Source organism: Oryzias latipes, chromosome 12 (genome assembly GCF_002234675.1).
Source record: "Oryzias latipes chromosome 12, ASM223467v1".
Lineage (NCBI taxonomy): Eukaryota > Metazoa > Chordata > Actinopteri > Beloniformes > Adrianichthyidae > Oryzias > Oryzias latipes.
The window spans coordinates 14,437,610-14,458,910 of record NC_019870.2 but is presented as its reverse complement, the minus strand read 5'-3'; the positions used below and the strand labels follow the sequence as shown (position 1 = coordinate 14,458,910).

Sequence of the window (21,301 nt, the reverse complement as noted above, 5' to 3'; positions counted from 1 at the left end):
TGAAACATGGTCTCTTTTGAAATTTTAACAGATTCCTTTGCCTTTATTACATTTGTTTTATTTTTGCTTAACCTGTTTTACATTGTTATTATGTATTTTTTTTTTAATTTCCTAGCGAACGTCAAAATTGTATTTTGCACACAGTGTGGAGTTGTGTGTTTGGTATTTTGTGTGTGCAATATTTGTTAATAAAGTTTTTAAAAAAAAATAACTGTCATGCCCCTTAATTCTGGAAAAGAAAACCCCGTCTGTTGAAACATTTTCCAGAAGGAGAATCTTTGGAGTCAGCCATTTTAGAGAAGCTCCAAGCACCTGCTGGATGGAGAAACTTGTTATAGGTAAGTTGAATTTACTCTAACATGTGAATTTAGGGAAGCGAGAGACGTCATATTTATCATAAATATTGATAGTTTTCACAGAGAAGAGCTTTGTAATCTATTTTTTTTATCATAGTTATCAAAGTTCAGGCTATGCGCGCCACTTTTGGCTCCTGCCGGCTGCCTGCAGCCCTCAACGACAGCCAGGTAGGGGGAGGTGTGCGCGGTGTATTGTATTTTGACGCCGCAGGCAGATTCAGCGGTAACGCGGTGAGTTCCAATGATGCGCAGGGAAGAGTGGCAAGTAGTTATGCCGTGGGAATTTGCTCTTGATGGGGGCAGTAGTTGCGTGTGGACACTGTTTTTTCTTTCCCCCCACACAGGCGGAAAACTCTAGGAATTCAACGTCATTAGAGGATTTCTGTTTGCTAAAATCTGCGTTGTAGAGACCGAATTTGAAGTATAATGTGAGAAGATTCTGTTGACATTATTTAGTTCTTCGATACCATTCCACCCATGACTTAGCTAGGATGGCATTATTTGATCAGCAGACGGTGTACTTCAGTGTCGCTGCTGGCTGTCAATCATTTACCGTGCGCGTCTCGTGCACAGCATGCGTTCGGATTAAATAAATCTTCGATTTCAAGCAGAGCTTGGTTTTCATTATGCGGAACTTATTTTTCTGTTAAGATTTTAATTTTGAGAGTTTAAAACGGAGAGAATTTATTCATCATGACCTTGGGGAACAAAAGCGTATAATGTGTGTAGTAATAAGTTTTACAGTCTTAAAACGTTGGGAATCCTACTTCACAAATTTCACCTATTTTGGGATAAATGAGGGAATGCCGTATATCTGGGTGGGGTGATTATTTACTCGCGATATGCTAGTTTAGTTAGTTTGCAGTTTCCATTTTAAAATTCGCGGGGTTCTCAGTGGGCGGGTTGAATCCTGTGGGGGGAGGGGTGCGGTGGGGGTGTAATGTAGTTCTAATTTCTTCAGGTTTTTTTTTCTATTGCAGCTTTTGATTTCAAACCAACGCGACCCGTTTAGTTAGTACAACAATGCAACAAAGCTGTGGAAGTGTTACTCGTTATTTTATGTAAAATGTAACATTTAACTCAGAAATCTCTGTCTTGACTACAGAGCTCATCACACACTATCAACTGGTCCTCCCTGATGATGTCCATGCTCTGGTCTTCAATGAGTCAGGTGGGTCCCCCTCATCATGCATTTGCCATAAAAACTGTGACAAAATAAGTTAATGTCAAACCATATCAAAATCTTAAACATTCCTGATGCTAGAAACCAGACAAATAAAGGATCGTTCACCTGTCCTTCGCCCATAAGTGGCCGGGATAGTCTCTGGCAGCCCGGAGCCCGAAAGGGACAAACGGAAGAAAATGAATGAATCATTCACTTTGTAAGAACAATAACTTTGAACCTATGTGTAAAAAGAAACACAAAGTATTGTTGATTGCTACATGTGTCTTTGTGTTACACACATCTTTTCAAAACGAGTTAGCAGGTTTGTTACTGCAACTCTCAGGTCTTGCTCATTATTAAGCCTAGCTCTGTTCTGTTTTCAAAGTGGCAGAAGCAGAAAATCTCACAACGGTATAATGTAGATTGGAAGCAGAATGCCCTCATCCTTCTGCCCCATGAGTGGATGCTCCCTCTCCACACCCAGCATATTTCAGTGTTTGTGCTGTAAACCCCATCCTCTGGGTGGAGTCTGAGTGTATCAATGAACTGATCCTCAGCAGAGCTCAAACCAGTAGCTGCTGCGTTAAATTGATCTGTCAGCCAATTGTATTGAGCTCTGATGTCTGGAAATATTTGAGAAAGAAAGCTCTCAGGGAAGACATGTACAAATTGAATAATCCTTTATAAAATGGAAATAAATAAAATAAAGGATCATCCACTGTAGGTAGCTAATCCATATGGGCAGCATTACAGTCTGAAGACATAATTATTGTTAACGGTTTTACCATTATTTTAAGACTTTAAAACTGTCGTTAACTATAATTACATCTTCAAATGTCAGGATTCAGTTAAAGTGATGCAAGACCCGCAACATTTTTTTATGTTCCGCCAAAACATCCAAACATTATTTCTGCCTCTTTCCCTCCCAGCCTTTTGTTAACCCATGTAACGCTTCCAAGATTATGGGACTAGACGCAATAATCAGAATTCGTCTCAGGGAGCCCAAGGTATGTAAATGAAAAAAAGACAGCGATGAAAGTAAAATGCAATCGATTGTATTAACAGAAAATAGACACTTAAAGAATACAAAAAAACAACAACAAAAGGAATCGGGATATGGGTCTGAGTCCTATTGAGTGGTTTCCAAAAGTCTATTGGTTGGGATGTAGTTGAGGTTTGCTGCAGGTGAGGAGATGTTATTGAGGGTGGAAGTATCAGGATCTCAGATTTGGGTAGCTCGCCATCAAGTTGTAGATCAAAGCATACCTAACAAAAACCTGACCTAGAAAGGGTCAGAAAAAAACAAATCAAGAATTGAACAAAAACAAACCACAGTCATTTCACTGGGTATACTGAAATAGATCAGATTAATCATTATTGTAGAAAGTAAAAACAAGAGAAACAATGTTCTTATCAAAAATCAAATAGCTGTTTCAAATAGAATTCAAATTGTGTACACAAGTCAAACAATTCCATATCAAGGTTCAAGGTAAGTGGATAAAAGTTTTAAATCAAAAATGTACTCTGAAGTTACAAATTAACTTTATCCCATTATTAAAGTAGAATAATTTTAAACAAATTAAACTTTCAAATTTCAAATGTTGCGCAACATGGTTTTTCATTCCATTATCTAATTCAAAGACAGTGGCCATTTTGGCATCATGGAAATAAAAGTAACTATAACAGTTCAAAGTGTTCAATTAACACAAAAGAAGGAAAGCGACTTAACAAAAATTGCTTCGGCTTGAATTCAGCCGACTAAATTAAAACAACCAAACAAGAACCATTAAATAAAACAAAGTCTCAAAAGGTAAGGCAGCATTAGCTTAGCTCTGTGACTATGATAAAGCTTTTTTCTGTTTTCGGTGTCGCGACCGCAAAAAAACTCACCAATGAGCAGGTCTCTTTGGGGTTAGTTAGTGTCCAAAGGTAAATGCTGAGGTGTCCAAATATGTTCGTATTTGTTCGTATTATTCGTAATATGTTTTAGGCGTCCTGGTGTGGCCACAGCAGCAGCAACAGCTGAGAGCAAGAAGCAGCCAACAGGAAGCAGGGAGTAGCAAGCAACAAGCAGGAAGTGCACCAGCTGACCAGGAACTTGTATACACACCAGGCCTCTCACAATAAGGGCGGGGCCAGGTGTTCACAGTTAGTCTGATGGCTTGTCTGATGCCAAGGGGTTACACCCAGTAACTATAACATTTATTAATGAGCCCAGGGTAAAAATTGTACTTTTTAAAAAAAGTTGCTTGTGAATTTAAAATCTGCTGCCTCTTTGTATTTTAGACTGCTGACTTTCTTGCGAGTATCAGCAAGTGCCAGGGTTTATTCAAAGAGTCTGTAGTACAAGTGAGTATTGTAATCCAGACATTTTAACTTCACAATGTGAGCTGTACATACTTCACTTAACATTCATAACTTGAGTTGACACTCAAACATTGAAATACCAGGGCTCCAGACTGCGACTAAATGGTCGCATTTTGCGACCAAAATTTGAGAGTGTGCGACTGAATTTTACATCCAGTCAAACATGTGCGACCAGTAAATTTGCCTCCCCCACCCTCCGTATTTTTTATACATTAAACATGGAAGGGGCACGTCAATGATCGATGAAATAATCAATGAGACTCGAGCGCACACACACGCAAACACACACACTCGCATACATACTCATGAAACGCGAGCACACACTCTCGTGATAGGCGGCCACTGCGTGCGAGAAGAATAGGGAAAGTCACTGTAAGTGGCTAAATGCGTGGAGGGGCCTAGAGATAACCGAGCGCGATTAAACATCTGTGGGAAGGAAACGGAGACAAATATAATCACAACCTGATATGTGCGTGCGTCTGAGCTATGAGTAAGCGAACTATTGATTCGTTCTTACGACCTGCGGCTAGTGTACCAGTGCCAGAGTGTACAGCAGGGGTCTCAAACTCGCGAAGCAAACCACGGCTCTCATGCACGGCTGTAACGGCATGACTCCGCTCCCGCTGGAGATGGTCAGCTGAGGAGAATAAATGTCCCACACCTAAATGTGTGACATCTAACGGGGCTCTAACATTAAACACGTGCGAGCAACAACACTATTTCGTCTTAAGACACATTTAAAACACGTGGGAAAATGCAACGATAGACGGGTTTGAGATGAACCAGCGCCGCGCCTGGGAACTGAAAATTTTAGGGGCACAACCAGAAAATTTAAGGGCGCATACCGTAAATCAACATGCTAACCAGATCTACTAATTTCCACTGTATTACTAATAAATACTTTAATAATAGATGCAGAAATTACAATGTGCTTTTTCAAATTCAGTGTCACATTTTATTCTGTACTCTTGAAGATGCAACAAGAAGGTAAACTGACAGCACCATCGCTGTCATGACAGTACAAATAGTAAACAAAATACCATACATTTAGAATAAAAAAAGGTTTTTAGTAACAAAGTGATTACCGTAGTTACCTCTTGGTCATTTCACAATTACAAACAATACTTAAATGTATGTAAACATTAGGGGATGGAAATTCATGTTGGTGACACCAAATAGGTGCAGCCAAGATGCACAATAAGCGTGTTTGAGATCACCCAGATGGACGCAACGCTGTTCAGATCACCTGGTGTGAGACGTATATTTTTGTTTTTGCTCCAACATCACCTGTCAATCAAAACAAAAATATCACGAGAAAGGGGTGGGAGCAAAACCCCAACCAGAGCGAACGCAGCTGGAAATTTAGTACTGCACTGACTGAAAGCTGCCCTACAGACTACAAAACAATGCATTATGGGACATGTGTCCTGATGGGTTTTTGTAGTTCAGTGATCAATTAAAACAATTTCATATGCCAACTGATTAAAAAAAGGCTACATACATTACAAAACATTAAAATAATTATAAAAGATATAATATCAGAAATCACAGATCATACTAAGGGGAAGAGGCATATTAAAAGTAAATTGAATGTTAAGGACAACAACTTCCTGTTCTCCTTAAGTCTCGCTGCAGCTTCGCCTTCAAACCCCCCCCCCCCCCCAACTATCCAGGCGCGGCGCTGGTTCATCTTAAACACGTCTATCGTTGCATTTTACCCACCTGTTTTAAATGTGTCTAAGACGAAATAGTGTTGTTGCTCGCACGTGTTTAATGTTAGAGCCCCGTTAGCTGTCACGCATTTAGGTGTGGGACATTTATGCTCCTCAGCTGACCATCTCCCGCGGGAGCGGAGTCATGACGTTACAGCCGTGCATGAGAGCCGTGGTTTGCTTCGCGAGTTTGAGACCCCTGCTGTAGACTCTGGCACTGGTACACTAGCTGCAGGTCGGAAGAACGAATCAATAGTTCGCTTGCTCATCAGGTTGTGATGAAATTTGTCTCCGTTTCCTTCCCACAGACGTTTACGCGCGCTCGGTTATCTCTAGGCCCCTCCCCCTCCACGCATTTAGCCACTTACAGTGACTTTCCCTATTCTTCTTACACGCATTGGCCGCCTCACAGACGGGCATCACGAGAGTGTGTGCTCGCGTCTCATGAGTATGTGTGCGTGTGTTTGCGTGCGTGTGCGCTCGCGTCTCATTGATTATTTCATTGATCATTGACGTGCCCCTTCCATGTTTAATGTATAAAAAATACGGAGGGTGGGGGAGGCAAATTTACTGGTCGCACATGTGCGACTGGATGTAAAATGCAGTCGCACACTCTCAAATTTTGGTCGCAAAATCTGGAAAGTCTGGAGCCCTGTAAATTGCATAATGAAATCTTTGTCAATGCAAAATTATTTGGTGCAGTAAAAAAGAAGCATTTATAATGGCAGAAAACGTTTTTTTTTTATAGTGTGGAATAATATAAAACCTACACATTTTGTTTGTGTTATACAGTAAACACAAGTATTTAATTATTGCATGACCTAATAATTCAAGTAATTAAAAGGGAAATTTAAATATTAGACATTATGTCAATATATTTAAAAAAAGTACTTGATATATATGTTTGTCTAACCTAAAAAATATATAAAATCTTTGTGAAAAAGATGTAAGAAAGTAACGTTTGGAAAACAATTTTATTACACGTAACTGATGTACATGTTATCATCAACCAACTCTGAGGTTGAACTTGAACTCTGAGTTGGTCAATCGGGAGATTAACAACTCTGAGTTTTCTGTTTCAGAGAAGCTGATCGGAGTCAGGTCAATCAACTCTGAGTGGACTGATTCGGAGGTGAGCGTGCGCACCGCGACTATGAGAAGCCATTATCAATGGAGCGCAGATATCACGAGTCACCAAGGCAACCGTGAAAAAAAGAGGTCTGCGTATTTTTCGCCAGCTGAACTTGACGTGCTGCTGCAGAGTTACAGTGAATATGAGCACATATTCCAGAAGAAAAGCAACACCGCATCTGCAAAACAGAGACAGTTAACGTGGGAAAACATAGCTGCTTAAGTTAATGTCTAAGTTTGCATTTCAATCATTGTTATAAAATATTGAATGTAATAACTTTTTAAATAGCGTAAGGAGTGAAATAAAAAATGGCGATATATAGGTGTACTTTTGAAGTGTCATTCCTGGTGTAAATGCATGAAATGCTGCATAGTATACAGAACCAATCTGGGGGGGGGGATGCATTTAACGTTGATAATGTTTAGAGGACTTTTTTGTTAACCTTCCCCTCTTGCAAACTTTGGTCAGTTTAATATTAATACATGCAATTGTGTTTTTAAAAGTGAACTTTTGTCTACTGTTGAACCTTTCGCAGCGCGAAGACTTCTCCTTTCTTTTCTCTCGTCTTTCCGACCGTGGTCAGAAGCGCAGAGGAGATTTCCTTCAGGGCCGAAGGGAATTCTCCTTCGGGGTTCACTTCGCGTTCGAAACCCTCAACCTCCAGAGCGGATTAAGAATGACTCCATAACAGTTATTCTGGGAATGACACCTTCTCTTTATTTAACTAAGTGCTCCGTCCTCCGAACACACAATATATGCCACGCACACACCTCTGCTCCGTGCTCACCCCCCCCCCCCCCCCCCCATCTGCGCCTGCAATCGCCCCTCCCCTTGTCTCTCGTGGATTGCACCCCGCTCAGCACACACACGCTGCAACACTACCCTTGTATTGATCAAGTGGTATAGGTTTATATGGGATTAAGAAAGTAAGCAGTGCTAGCAAATTGTGTTTCCAAAAGGTAATTGTTACATTAATCTAATTCAATGTCCCTGATTTCATTTTCATGTAGATGCAATCCTGCAGGAATTAAAAGAACATGGCAGCAGCTAAAAATGAAGTATAAAAACATAATTCAATCAGGTCAAATTTGAGCATGTCATGGATGTAGGCTTTGTTGACAATATTTGACATATGAAACATCTACATAGCAATACCTAATGTTGTTTTCATTTTGTATATGTGATTGACTGCAACGAAAAACGGTAACGCTCAAACAAAAACGTATGGGGAAATGACAAAAAATCGAGTCTTCTCAAAATCCTCGTACGAGGTAAATATAATTCTCTACGAATTAATGCAGCCTCCTCGTCTATTGGGTCCTCCAAAAAAGAACAAGCCATTCTTGTCACTTAGACCGTCTCTGTGTGACGGAAATGTGGGCAATGAAGGTTAAAGCGAAACATACCGCTTCGTCTTTAAAAAGGGGAGGGGACCGGCAGAAACTTCGAGTTTGGAGAATAAAACCTGCTCCCGACCAGGTTAGGTTCACAGCATAAGTAACCATGGACACTGACTCCGAGTATAAGTTACCTCTCTTTCAGAAACGGGTTTGACTTACTCTGCTTACTCTGGTTTAACAAACCTCCCATTCTGAAACGGAAAACCCAGGGTTTCCCTGATTTCAGGGTTAACGCACTCAGAGTTTACACTTAACCTCCTTTCTGAAACAGGCCCCAGGCTTAGTCACCATAGAGGACAACAATCTGGCGTTGAATGATGGGGTTGAGTCTCCTTTTAAACTGCAGGCTGATGAGGTTGAGTGGCGACAGCTGGTGGTGGTTAGGAGTGGAACTGAGATGGAGGGGGAGGAGACTGACCAGATCATGACAGAGAAGCTGCAGTCAGAAAGTTCTGAACGATTGTCACAGACACGCTGACCCAACAACGTGAGCTCACCATCATGAAGGCGCTGTGTTGGATGTATGTCCGGTTGGACGCCAGGGGCTTTATCCTGTCACCCCTCTTCTTCGCAGTGCCCTTTGTCACACTAAAAAAGGATTTTTGAAATTGAAAAATTACCGTAATTTCCGGACTACAAGCCGCTACTTTTTTCCTGCCCTTACAGCCCTGCGGCTTATTCAGTGACGCGGCTAATTTATGGATTTAATTAGCGGCCGCCATGTACGTACTTTCGAACTCAGTGAATAGTTTGAATTCTTTATCTAACACCAAGCACAAGGCATTTTTATTCAACACACCTCTATGCAGCCAAACAGCATGGACTTGACTTCAGGTCTTAGACACTTCAGTCATGGTTCAACAAAATGAAACACGCATGCCCGGCCGCATCCCAGAATCCTTTGGGGCCATTAGACCCAACGTGCACGTGATCGCCGCTACAATATGATGAAGCTTTCAAGTTAAAAGCAATCGTTAAAAGCAGCGTAAAAAAGTCCACCGTCACCAACGGGTTTGGAAAAGCCGGTTTGCTGCGTGACGGAGAGAACAGCGCATGGAGTGAATTTACACTCCATTTACGGTTTCTAAGGAAACCGTAAAAGCGGAATTTTGCTTTGAAAAACTCACAGCCTCCGTGTGAGCTGGAGACATCTTCTCCTGCTGATTGAGCTGCGGGGCCGATGGCAGTCTGATGGCTCCCACACGTAACAACGCACCCGCCCCTCATACACAAAACGTACAGTATTAAGTCCGATTCCTTTGCCAGTGATGAAAGTCTTCCGGGAATTCCCGGAAATCCGGGTTTTTGAGCAAACCGAACGTACTTTCCGGGAAATAAAGACCTGATCTCTACGGACAAATCGCTTTCCGGATTAGAAAATGGTCTGAAATCAGCTAATTTTAGCTTTATTTTCTATATTTCTCCGCAGATCGCTTCCTCTATGGTCGTGGCCATCTTTCGTCTTCCCGGCCTAATTGACCAATGACGGGACGTTTTAGTTGCTTTCGGATGCGTCGACGGGTCTGATTGGCTCTGTCTGCACCACGTGGTCAGCGTGACTTGCTTCCCTAGAGACCAAAACTGGCGGACCCACGCTAAACTTTCACAAACACATCTGAAGAGTTTGCGATCAAATTTGTGTTAAAATAATGGCAGGCATCGTCATTATTGAGCGTGGTCACGACCTCAGTTGTGAGAAGACGATAAAAAACAAATTGAAGTGGTCTTGGCTGGAAAAAAAAAAAAAGATTTTTAAGGTAGTGTAGGTCAAATACTTTTTTGTGTAAAATAATCTCAAAACCACATTTTGAAATAATTTCAATTTTAGTTTTGAGTTTCAGTTTTTATTTTGAATACATTTCTCTATCTAATTTATTTGTATTTCCTAATTACCATGATTTAGTTCAGTATAGTTAACATTAATTATAAGTATTTGATGGTTTGGACCCGCACTCCCTTAAAAAATAATGTTTACAATGTTTAGTTTAGTTTGTATGTTTGTTTTGATATTTCCCAGATTACTTAGTATTGGTGTTAAAGAATTGATGTATTATGTTATAGAATTATAGTTTAAAGCAGATCCCATATTTTGATGTAATTATAGTTTGAGAAAACAGTGCAAGTGGATGTTGTACATCAGTCATTTCTAAAGCAGAAATAATGTATAAATAACTGAGGTATTTTCATAGAATATCATAGTTACTGGTGTTCTTTTTGCCATTTGGGGCTTTGATGTTACTATATTTTAGCAATTGTATGTTTTGCAGCTTTAAGGAAAAGCGTAGATTGTAGGATTGTGTTACTTTGAGCAATTTTCCAAATTCTTTTTTAGGACCAGCAAGTCCTTAATGGAGAGTCAAACTAGGGGTTTGAATGACAAATCATGATGCTCCAATTAGTCTTAGTTTCTTGATAAAGAAGTGAATAACTAGCTGCCAGAATGCACCAGAATGCATCTAAGACCACGTATTTTTCCAAAATTTCGCTCTGTGCCCGCCATATCGCTCAAAGAAAAGTTCAGGGATTTTTTCCTTGCCTGACTTTCATCACTGCTTTGCACAGAAACGATTTGCTCCATCCACCGGCGCAACAGGGACGAAGTGCTCCTCCTTGAAGCCGCGCTGGCCAGAGGTGTCGGAGTAGATAGGAAGGGGAGACAAGGAGCGCGGGGGGCGGAGCGCAGAGGCGTCCGCGGAGTGCAGAGGCTTTTGAATTCTGACGCACGCGCCGCACTGAGGCGCGCGTATCACGCTGAGGCGCGCGCTTTTCAGTCGCCGCTGCTGTATTTTACCGGTGTGTTTTTTAACCAGCCCTGTTACTCCCATAACGCCGCCGCGACACAAGCGGAAGGAGAGCTTTACCCGTTAACCCCTCCATCCACTGCTGCTCATTCTTAAACACGTACAACAGTGTGGCGAGCCGGGCATTGGCCCCGCCTTTAGCCCCTAAGACTCATGGGAAATGTGGAATCGCGGATGTAAATTTCCTCATCATAACTGAGGGATGTAATGTTGATTATATGGTTACTGTTTGTAATTTTATGTATGATACCTAGATTGTCAATAAGTAAAAAAAATGAAATAAAAACACCATAACTGAGGAACTTGTGAACAGAATAGAGGTCCATGCTGTTTGACAGATGTCGATACACTCAAATACATGAGCCTGAGGCAAAGCTGGCACCACCCACAATGTGCTAATGAATTGCACTCACTCTGGGATGCTGACCGTGATCTGTCAGGATGACAATATCGCCTAACACATGCGCGGCTTGTACTCTGACGCGGCTTGTGTATGTAGAAAACTAATTAAACACGTAAAAATGGGTGGGTGCGGCTTGTAATCGGGTGCGCTTTGTAGTCCGGAATTTACGGTAGTTATTTTCGCCGCTCCATTTTTGCACAAGTATGAAAACCCGCTTGTTTTCATGGATTGGGAGGGGCTGATACTCAGAGAACAGGTTTTAGAGGAATACTCAGAAATGCCTTTAAAGACCAAAATACTGCTTTGGGGCTGTTTTTTGAGAAGAATTAACATGATATTATTACACTCAAAAAGCAGAATTTTTGTTTTTATCTTTCCATGATATAGGCGCTCATCTGTGTCTATGAAAGCCCTAGTATACTTCTGTTAACCCTGTAAATCAGAGACTTAACATAGAGATCAATGATTTGAAATGAATTTAAAATGAATGTTTACATGATGCATTTTTATTCTTAACAGTTCTTCATTCTGATTATTTTTGTCCAGGTAAATACAGCTGAGGCATCAACATCCCATCACTATGGCCAGCCTTCAGCTCAGTGAACAGAGGTTAAGGCACTTACCTTCGGGACGATTTTACTTGAACCAACGCCGGTACAGTGGCATCCACAATGTCTGGGATACACCACCTCCTCTGAAAAACGGGCATGGAGCTCTGCTGACCAGGAGAAGATGACAATGTATGAGAGCAATGGAAACAAATCCATTTTCCTGTTGTTCATAATGGATAGCTATTATTACACTTATTATTCTGATTATATTACTATTGTAAATGTAAATAGAATTATATCATATAGAGTTATACTTCGCAGAAGCGAAGGTTCTAGGTGATCTTAAGTAATAATAATAATTGATACTTTTATTTATCCCACAATTAGAGGTAAGATCTTAAGCCTGAGCCCGAGTCAGAACTAGGTCAGATCGGGCACTAAAATGAAGACATTACGTTCGGGTCGGGCCGAGCTTCTCTCTCGCTGACTTTTTAAATAAATATATGTTTAGAAAAATGTATACTAAAACGATGTGTGGATACTAAACAAATTAATACTTGTTATAAATTAATAATTTGGTTAAAACAGAGAAGGCGCTGTAAGGTAATTGCTATTTTATTAACTACTACTGAACAGGAAGCGCGGTGCGCAGATGCAGAGCCTGGGCACGCATTGCCCACGTGAATGTAATCCCCCCCCCCCCCCCCCCCCCCAAGTCTGCATCTATTTTGTTTAGGTATCCTCGATATGGAGCAGCAAGAAGTCAAAGATAAACTAAAGACAGGGGAACTGAAAAGGCAAACACGCACCGCCGGAAGTGTGGAAAAGCTTCAAATTGATAGTGGAAAATGATACAGAAACTTGTGTTGGCTTCACTGAATGTAGTCAATGTGGCGCTTTGCTTTCATATGAGAGCAAAAAGACTGGCACCTCGACGCTGAGCAGGCATTTAAACAGCTGTAATGGCAAAAGTGATGTACGTCAAACATCTATATTATCATTTTTCCCAAGGACCGCCCCTCTTCGCGCTAAGCAGGCCATCACAGACAAGTGCGTGGACTTTTGCTGTCAGGACCTTAGACCATTTTCCGTAGTCTCTGGCGAAGTTTTAAAAGTCTGGCCCAAGACTTGATCAATGTTGGGTCAACTTTTGGGCGCATACCTGTCGACTCGGTCCTCCCCCATTACACCACAGTGTCAAAGGCGTGCGGCAAGAAGGCTGAGGAAGAAAGGAGCTTGTTAATTGAGCGGGTAAAGAACGCTCTGGCAGGTGGCTGTGACGTCGCCATGAGTACTGATATGTGGACGGATGATTACAGAAAGATGAGTTATATTGCAATAACTTGTCACTTTACTGAAACAGACTTCAGCTTGGTTGGAAGAACACTTACCACCTCTGTATTTCCAGCAGAAGATGCCAAAAAGGGGAAGAATATAAGAAGAGAACTGGTCCGGCTTCTGGTGAATAGATTTGGTTTGGAACCTTCATCTTTATCCAGAATAGTGTGGGTTACAGATCAGGGCAGGAACATTGTGAAGGCTTTGGAGCCTTACAAGCGCCTCTCGTGCCTTGATCATGTGATCAACACCGTACTTCGGCATGGCCTGGACAAGGACGCACTGTCTGCAGACGCCCCAGACATCGGAGAAACAATTAGTGCAGCCAAGAGTGTTGTCCGTTTCATCAAGCAATCTGGTTTGGCAGCACAACAATAAAAAAACAGTGCTTCAGATGGTTGAAACCAGATTCAGCACCGTTTACTTGACACTCAAGTCTGTGCGAGAGATATATAATGAGTTGTGCGACAGCCTGAAACCTTTGAATCCCCGTCCGTGCAGCTGCTCCCGTTTCGTGTCACACACGGCTGTGTGTGAGAACGAAAGGGGATGGGTGGTGTGGGCTCTGTCTGCCAGGTGAAACGGGGCAGGCGGAAAGCTGCCTGTTGCCCAACACCAGGATCATCATGTGCCTTTAGGTTCCTCAGCTCATGCTAATAATGTCATGCTTTATGAAGTGTTGTAGACATTTTGATGACATGTCTTTATTTTCCATAAATGGATTCTCTGTCTGCCTGTGGTTTAGTTGGTGTCAGACAGACAGAAAGACAGCTGGTATTGCAGGAAAACAGCTGCACTTTATGAGATCATAAATAAACTATCCATAATTTAGAATTTAATATTATTTATTGATTGAATTATTTTTCTCAGCATCAAATGGTTCCGTTGGTCAAATTGTTTCTAGTTTAAATAAGGACTGACAGTTTTTTTTTTATTTCATGCACTTTAGGCTTCTTTTCTGTTTTAAACTAGATCAGGGTTTCTGTGGCTAAATAAATGTAATATTTGTTGAAAGTGGATTTATATTGCTTTCTTATTTTGTTAATGTTAAAAGATACAATTTTAGCTATACTCACAGTTTTTATAGATACTTATCCAATATATTGTTACTGCGCAAGTGTGTGTGTGTGTGTGTGGGGGGGGGGGTGTTAAGGTGGACGCGAAACATTTTCTGGCAAAAAATAATTTAGAAGCACTGGTCTAATCTAAAAATATATCAAATCTTTATTTGAAAAAAAGGTTTGTAAAATACATAAAGTTACGTATAAAAAAGAAAATAAAGTTGTTTCGAAAACATTACTTTATGACACGCAACCAATGTACATGTTTTTTTACGTAAATCCAACTTTTTTTTTCTTTCAGTGCTATAGCCCTCGAGTATTCGTGCAGAAAGAAATCGGGGAGAAGCTGCAGTCAGAAAGTTCTGAACGATTCTCACGGACACGCTGACCCAACTACATCGGGAGCTCACCATCATGAAGGCGCTGTGTTGGATGTATGTCCGGTTGGAGGCCAGGGACTTTATCCTGTCACCCTTCTTCTTCGCTGTGGTGACAATCCCCTCTGTTACTGTTCCCTCAAAACCTGGAGGGTTGCCAAAGGCCAGGACACTCTCACCTGGCCGCACAGCTAAAGAGCTCCCAAGCGTCACTGAGGTGGGCAGCTTTGTCAAAGGTGTAAATAGAAAGTATCACTAAAAAATATCTGGTCCTTCAGTCCAGAACTGCAGAAGGACATAAAAAAACAATATGGTTCTAAAAAATAAAACGACCTGGACCCATTTAGTTAAACCAGTGAGTTAGTAGAACCAAGTCATCTTCATCGTACAGATGACAGTTTGGATTGACCTTCACTGCTCACACATACAGGAAGTGACACGTCTGCACCGACAGGGTTTCCTGTTTCCTTTACGATTCTTAATGACCAATCACAGTGTCATACTCTGAATGTCAGATGAACATCACTCACCATATTCAGTAATGCGCCCCCCCCCCCCCCCCCCCCCCCCCCCCCGAGAATCCTTGCTGAAAGAAAACAGGAGAAGCTGCAGTCAGAAAGTTCTGAACGATTCTCACGGACACACTGACCAACTACAACGGGAGCTCGCCATAATGAAAGCGCTATGCTGTATGTATGTTTGTTTAGACCCCAGGGGCCACATCTTTTTACCCGTCCTCTTTCCTGAGGTAACGATGCCCTCCGTTACAGTGCCCTCAAAATCTGGAGGGCTACCGTTTACCATCATGGATGCGCTATGTTGGATGTACATCCGGTTGCCAAGGCTTTTAATGTTCCTGCCGCTGCTTTTGTTGGTCGTTATACCTGTCGTGACCGTTCCATTAAAAATTGGAGGGCTCCCAAAGGCTAATATGCTCTCCCCTGCCCGGACAGCTGAAGAGCTTCCCACTGTCATAGTGGGCAGCTTTGTCTGTGGGAGGGCGATGAAGACAATGCAGATTTGAGCAGATCCTTGACACCACCTACCACATCAGAGTGGATGTCTGCTTGACATCTACAGCTCCCTCTCCCTCAGTAAAGCCCAGAACATCACCATAGTCGGCTTCCACCCTGGACATCGCCTCTACTGCCCTCTAGGTGGCGATACAGATTATTTTCAAACCAGAACAAATAGACTAAGAGACAGCTTTCTTACCCCAGAGCGGTCTCAGCCCATTGAAGAATGTTTTCAGACGAGGCAGCAATTGAGATGCCAGCTTTATATTGTGCATCCCAAAAACTTCCCTGTCCTGCGGAGCCATACGGCAGAAAAAGGACTATTAGGCAATAAGATGACAGAGTCTCTGTGGGCTTTACGTGCACACATCCGTGTGTCGTTAATCCCTGCTATCAGTGTGCATTAGAACGTGGCCATCAATCCATGAACATGGGCCGTTCACTATGCCCAAAATTCATTGTCATCAGGTACGATGTGTGCCAATTGTGGTGGGTACCGCTGACAGTTTGTGATGTTTTACAGTTTCGATGCATTTTTTTTTTTTTTAGTTATGTCAATTCCAAATGAAGGCCCTCTGTTAAGGCTGCTGCTGCTGGTTAGAAAAGGGAGGGAAAAGTTTGAGTTATTAACCTGATAACTCCTAAAGCACATTGGTCCACTTCCATGCAGCCAATGTTCGCTACATCAAATCCATACATGAAGAACTCAATTTTTCTGCAGCAAAAAGTGTTCAAACTGAGCCTGTTGTCTCTTTTGAAAACCTTTTAATAAATATGTTGTGTAAAACCTGCTCATGTTTTAGAAAAAAATGTCTTGATACATTCTATTTGTGTATTTGTATGACTTTTATTTGACATAATTATAGTCATAAACTGCTTTCTCTGCCCTCGTGTTTTTCCTCCTCCATCATGTCAATATTGTAAAGGAGAACTTGTTCTAGATAACATACCTGGTTAAAATAAATGTTTTTTCACAGTTTTTAAAATAGACAAGTGAATTACAAGCCATTTGACATCACAGGACTTGACTTCAAGAGAAACCAAACTGAAGAACTGAACAAAAGAGCCAGATTTTATCCTTTTACTAATTTTCTTAACTTAGTTTAACCTTTTTTAACCTTTTATATAGCTGTTAGATGCTCAACAGCGTAAAGGGTAAATAAAAAATAAAATGCAAGTAAATACTTACATAGATGAATCACTAACTAATGTAAGAGTTCATAGAGGATTTGTATCAAATGTGGGCAGCTGCTTACGCAGCTCTGTGACATAGAATCCGATATTTTTTGTTTGTTATTCTGGAGGCAAATAGGAGCCATCAGTAAATTTCTGGTTGGTAATGTGGCTTATCTGAATTATCTGGCAGATACTGGTTCACAGCATTGACTGTACATAGAGTTCTATATATTTATAACTATATTCTTTATGAGTTATATAGAGTTCTCTATAGTCAATAGTTCAAATTCAACCCACTCACCAACCTATGATGGTTACATTTCCGGGATCCTCACGCCGCGTTTAAAGCCCAGACGTAAGAATCATAAATTGACCCTTTTGTAAGTCTGATCTTTCTGGAAAATTATTTCTTAAGAGTAAATTTGTACAATTGCAGATTTATTGTGAAAAACTGGTTTATACAATCAGATATAAAACACATACCAGTAATACCAGCGTTTAAAAATACCACTGCCCAAATGAATGCATTTTTTACGTTTTTCTATTTGAACCTTTAATGCACCACAATCCTTTCCGAAATGTTTAGTTTATAATATGGTTTTGTCACGTTTTCTGTAACATTTAGAAAATTGTACTTCATGGTTCAGACACATGAAGTTAGAAAACGTTTTGGGGAAATTTTTTCGTAAATGTTAAACGTGTCACCTCAACCAAAGGCCGGATTTCCACAAAAAGTTGTCAAAATGTTATTAAAAAAAAATTAAAATAATGTCCTATTTTTCTGTACAGAAGAGTTTGGACTTCTTTTGCTTTTGACAATTGCCTACAAAATCAAATTCTTTGTGTTCTTCCAGCTGTAGTGGATTAACTTGAATTGAAAATCTAAAAAAGTCAAACACGAAATTTTATTATGACTTCAATGCTTTTTGATCTTTTTTCTCCCATCCAATCACAGCAACTAGATGCTGTTGTGCAGCAAAAAATAAGAATATGTGCTGAAAGAGCTATTCTCATAATAACCCCCTCTGATTAAACTTTTTACCACCAGTTGCCCAGTTATCCAACATGTTAGACAACTGCTCAACTAAAACCACTAAAACGAAACAATAAAAACTACAAACCTATTACTTATTTCTATCAGTAGCATTTTTCTTCAAAGCCAAAGACCCATTTCCTACATTTTGCAGCACATGCACATGTTTTGGATGAGATTATTCTTCTTGCGTTACAGACGTTTTTCTTAAAACAAGTTTTTTTTCCTTTCTTAAGATTCAGTCTTTGCAGTGATGTAACACTTTCAACATTGTCGTTTTGATGCCATAGGTTTAGACAGCTTAAAAATATTTTTAAAATTGTGATTTGAAATGCATTTCAAACAGAATAAAACTTATAATCAGTTTATTTTTGATGTGTAAAGGCTGACCACACAAAAACAGTCTAAAGTAACAATATAAGTGAGTAAGACTCTTGGTTTTCCATTAGAAAAGCTAAAACATAGGATGCAGTGAGTAGATGTTTTTCATGAAGTTAGTAAATGTAATTGAGGAAATGTCACAAGTTAATACCTAACTTTGGGAACAAGGACCAAATATGTGTGACATTTAAAGTAACAACAGGTTACTGAGGAAAGCCAAGTGTAATCTTATAAACACAGATCATATCGATTTTCTTGATTCAGTGAAAGTAAAAGTCTAATGGTTACATACAGAAATATTCTGTAATATTCCCACATTTATCTACTAGATTAGCCTGATTTTAAAATAAACTGAAAACATTTGAATCCTCTTTTAATAAGTGACACCACTGCAAAATTCCTGGAATATTTTTGTTTTATTTGTTGTTCACAGTTTGTCTTTTCTTTCATATGTCCATGTTTTTATTATATTCACACAGATTTTGTGAAAAGTGTTGGTTCAACAATGGTTACAGTAAAACTCTCAACAAATAAAGAATAACCAACAGCCTTTTTATGTATGTTCTGCTTCTTTCATTTGTTCTCATGGTGAGACTGAGAAAGATGATGCCCCAAAACAACAACAAACAACAAAAAGAGAGATAGAAAAAAATTAAGTGCAACTGTTTCCTTACACTGAAATGAAATTAGATCAGAAATGCTCCAAACAGCAAACTTTTGTTTTTATTTATTCAAGAAAAACAAACTTTGAAACCAAAAATGTGTTTTTTTAATCCAAAAAAACTAAACTAAAGAAGGCTGACTCTTTTTGTTTCTGCAAAACAAAAGAAAGAAAAAATTTGGAACGAGAGCCGAGTCGTGCATTAATAGTTATTGCCAGCAGGGGGCAGACGTGGTCTAAATTCTTTTGAGTAGAACTTTTGCCAATAATAAATAGAAATGTTTCACTGATATTTTTATTGGTTTCAAATCCTCAAATGTACAACATAAGATTTTTTGTCAATTGCATTGTGTTCATTTCATCATATAAATGCAATCAACATTTTTCTATCATATAAAATTTGCAAATGAAAAAAAAAATCATTTGAACCCTTCAATTTTAAAAATTAAAATAATTTTTTCAGACTTTTTTTTCTCTCTATTCACTGTGCAAAAGATGGTCTTGAATTATTGCAGAGGATTCCAATTTATGCTATCTATGATTAAAAATCCCCAAAAGGGATTTTTTTTTGTCTCTGGAAACTTTTGAGTTTGATTGACTTTAACATGTTAGTGCTAGTCTTTATGATACCTAACTATAGTAATTTCCTGAAAATAATTCTAGTAGGTTTAGGGGATGTCATCTGGACTTGGTTTTTTAAAGTTATAAGACGTTTCACCTCTTATCCAAGAGGCTTTGTCAATTCTGAATTAGCTGGTCTAAGACCTGGTATATATATATATATGAAAATAAAATGTTTTTCAAGAAAAACTTATATTAATCCTAATAGACGGTTGATCTCTGTCAACTCCATCTGTGCTGTGAAATAAAATACTAGACAGCAAACACCGTAAACTATAGTCCCAGCATTCCGCTGAAAACTAAAGTAACTATTTGCTAGGGGAAAAGAAAACACTTTGCCAGAATAACATTTGCGTAAAGCTGCTATCAAGATTAGAATTTTGATAGAGAAATGAAGGAAGGAATTATCTCGTCTGGTTTTCTTGGAAGGCACAGACCGCCAAACCACAGAGCTGGGAATTCCTCTGAAAAGGCAGTCAGGTTCAAACTTTGGCTTTGTCACTTCCAGACTTCTCACCTGATTTATTGTTTATCCCTCAAAAGGCAATTGTGAATCCAAACAGCGTTTATGTAAATCTAGCGTATTCCCCTTTACCCTAACTTATACCACATTTTAGAAACAACTATTTTATTACTCTTGTGAGATACAAGTAGTTTGATAAACTCATGAACAGAGTTTAATTAGAAAAAGATCAGAATTGTCCCAGGAAACAGAAAGAATCTTTGGAAATGTACTGCACTCTTGGGTTTTGTAACACAATAGATGTGTTTAAAAACAGAAAATACTTTAAAATGAACAAAACTACACTGATCACTGAGGTTTTTCAAATAGGTTGAAAGTCAGTCACAGCAACAGAGGTTAAAATACAATTTCACATACTGAAAAATGGAAGCCGTACCATACTGAAGGTGCAAAAAAACATGGAAACTTCTTTTGGAGTGCACTGTTCACAGGATTGGTTTGAATACATTTATACTTTATCCAACAGTTGAAAAATAGAAAAGAAAAAAGAATGTGAATAAAATGTTTTTAATATTTAGTTTTTTATCCCCACAAACTGCTAAAGATTTTTTTTCTGTCAAACTAAGCTCTGACCAAATACACGGGAGAAAAAACACACTAAATAAAAAATGCAAAACTTTCTAAAAAATGTTTTCTACTTTGTGTGAGTGAGTGAGTGTGTGTGTGTGGGGGGGTAGTTTAAACTCTAATTTTAGGAGTTCCTTCCACTTTCATTTAAGGTCTTTTTTCTCATCGACTCAAAGTAAAACTGAGATTGCATTAATTTTTTTTCTATAATTTCAGTTGTTCCATCTAAATGTAAATGACTTAATTTGATGTGCTTATAGCAAATATTGTCTGTAATATTTCATAATTGATATAGTAGATAGTTGCAGTGGACAGAGGAGCCCGTGGCAAAGTTATACTGACCCAACAAAAGAAAATGGAAACTGCAGAGTCCATTAGTGCCTTCAGAGGGAATCAGAAATGGTTTTCAAAATCCAGAAGTGAATCTGCCCCGGATGCAGAAGTGGTCTCCCACAAACAAAGACATGAAAACAGAAAGCAGCAATACAACTTAAAGTTAAAAATCAAATCAAACTGTATTTAAAAAGCACTTTTCCTATAAAAGCCCAACACAAAGACAGAGAATTGTCTGTTATTTCAAAACTTGAAACGGGCTAAAGGAAAAATGTGCAAATCAGGATAACTTGAGCATTTTAGTATCTTTTTATTTATTTTTTAAAC

At 39.5% G+C, this 21,301-nt stretch overlaps 1 protein-coding gene across 9 annotated transcripts; it reads left to right on the top strand.

The window, feature by feature from the left end:
• Positions 1 to 208: 208 nt before the first annotated feature.
• Positions 209 to 14,926, top strand: LOC105357979. 9 transcript variants are annotated; one of them, XM_023961016.1, is made up of 8 exons: positions 209 to 338; positions 454 to 587; positions 1,462 to 1,527; positions 2,451 to 2,528; positions 3,808 to 3,870; positions 6,683 to 6,732; positions 11,883 to 12,076; positions 14,588 to 14,926. In XM_023961016.1, exons 1-6 carry the CDS (start codon positions 320 to 322, stop codon positions 6,689 to 6,691), a joined length of 369 nt encoding a protein of 122 aa, XP_023816784.1. In that variant the 5' UTR covers positions 209 to 319; the 3' UTR covers positions 6,692 to 6,732; positions 11,883 to 12,076; positions 14,588 to 14,926. The 9 variants fall into 9 exon arrangements, 5 of the variants coding, with proteins under 5 accessions (XP_023816784.1, XP_023816785.1, XP_023816787.1 ...); XM_023961017.1 differs by lacking the exon at positions 11,883 to 12,076; XM_023961019.1 differs by lacking the exon at positions 6,683 to 6,732 and having other exon boundaries at positions 227 to 338; positions 454 to 524.
• Positions 14,927 to 21,301: the final 6,375 nt, after the last annotated feature.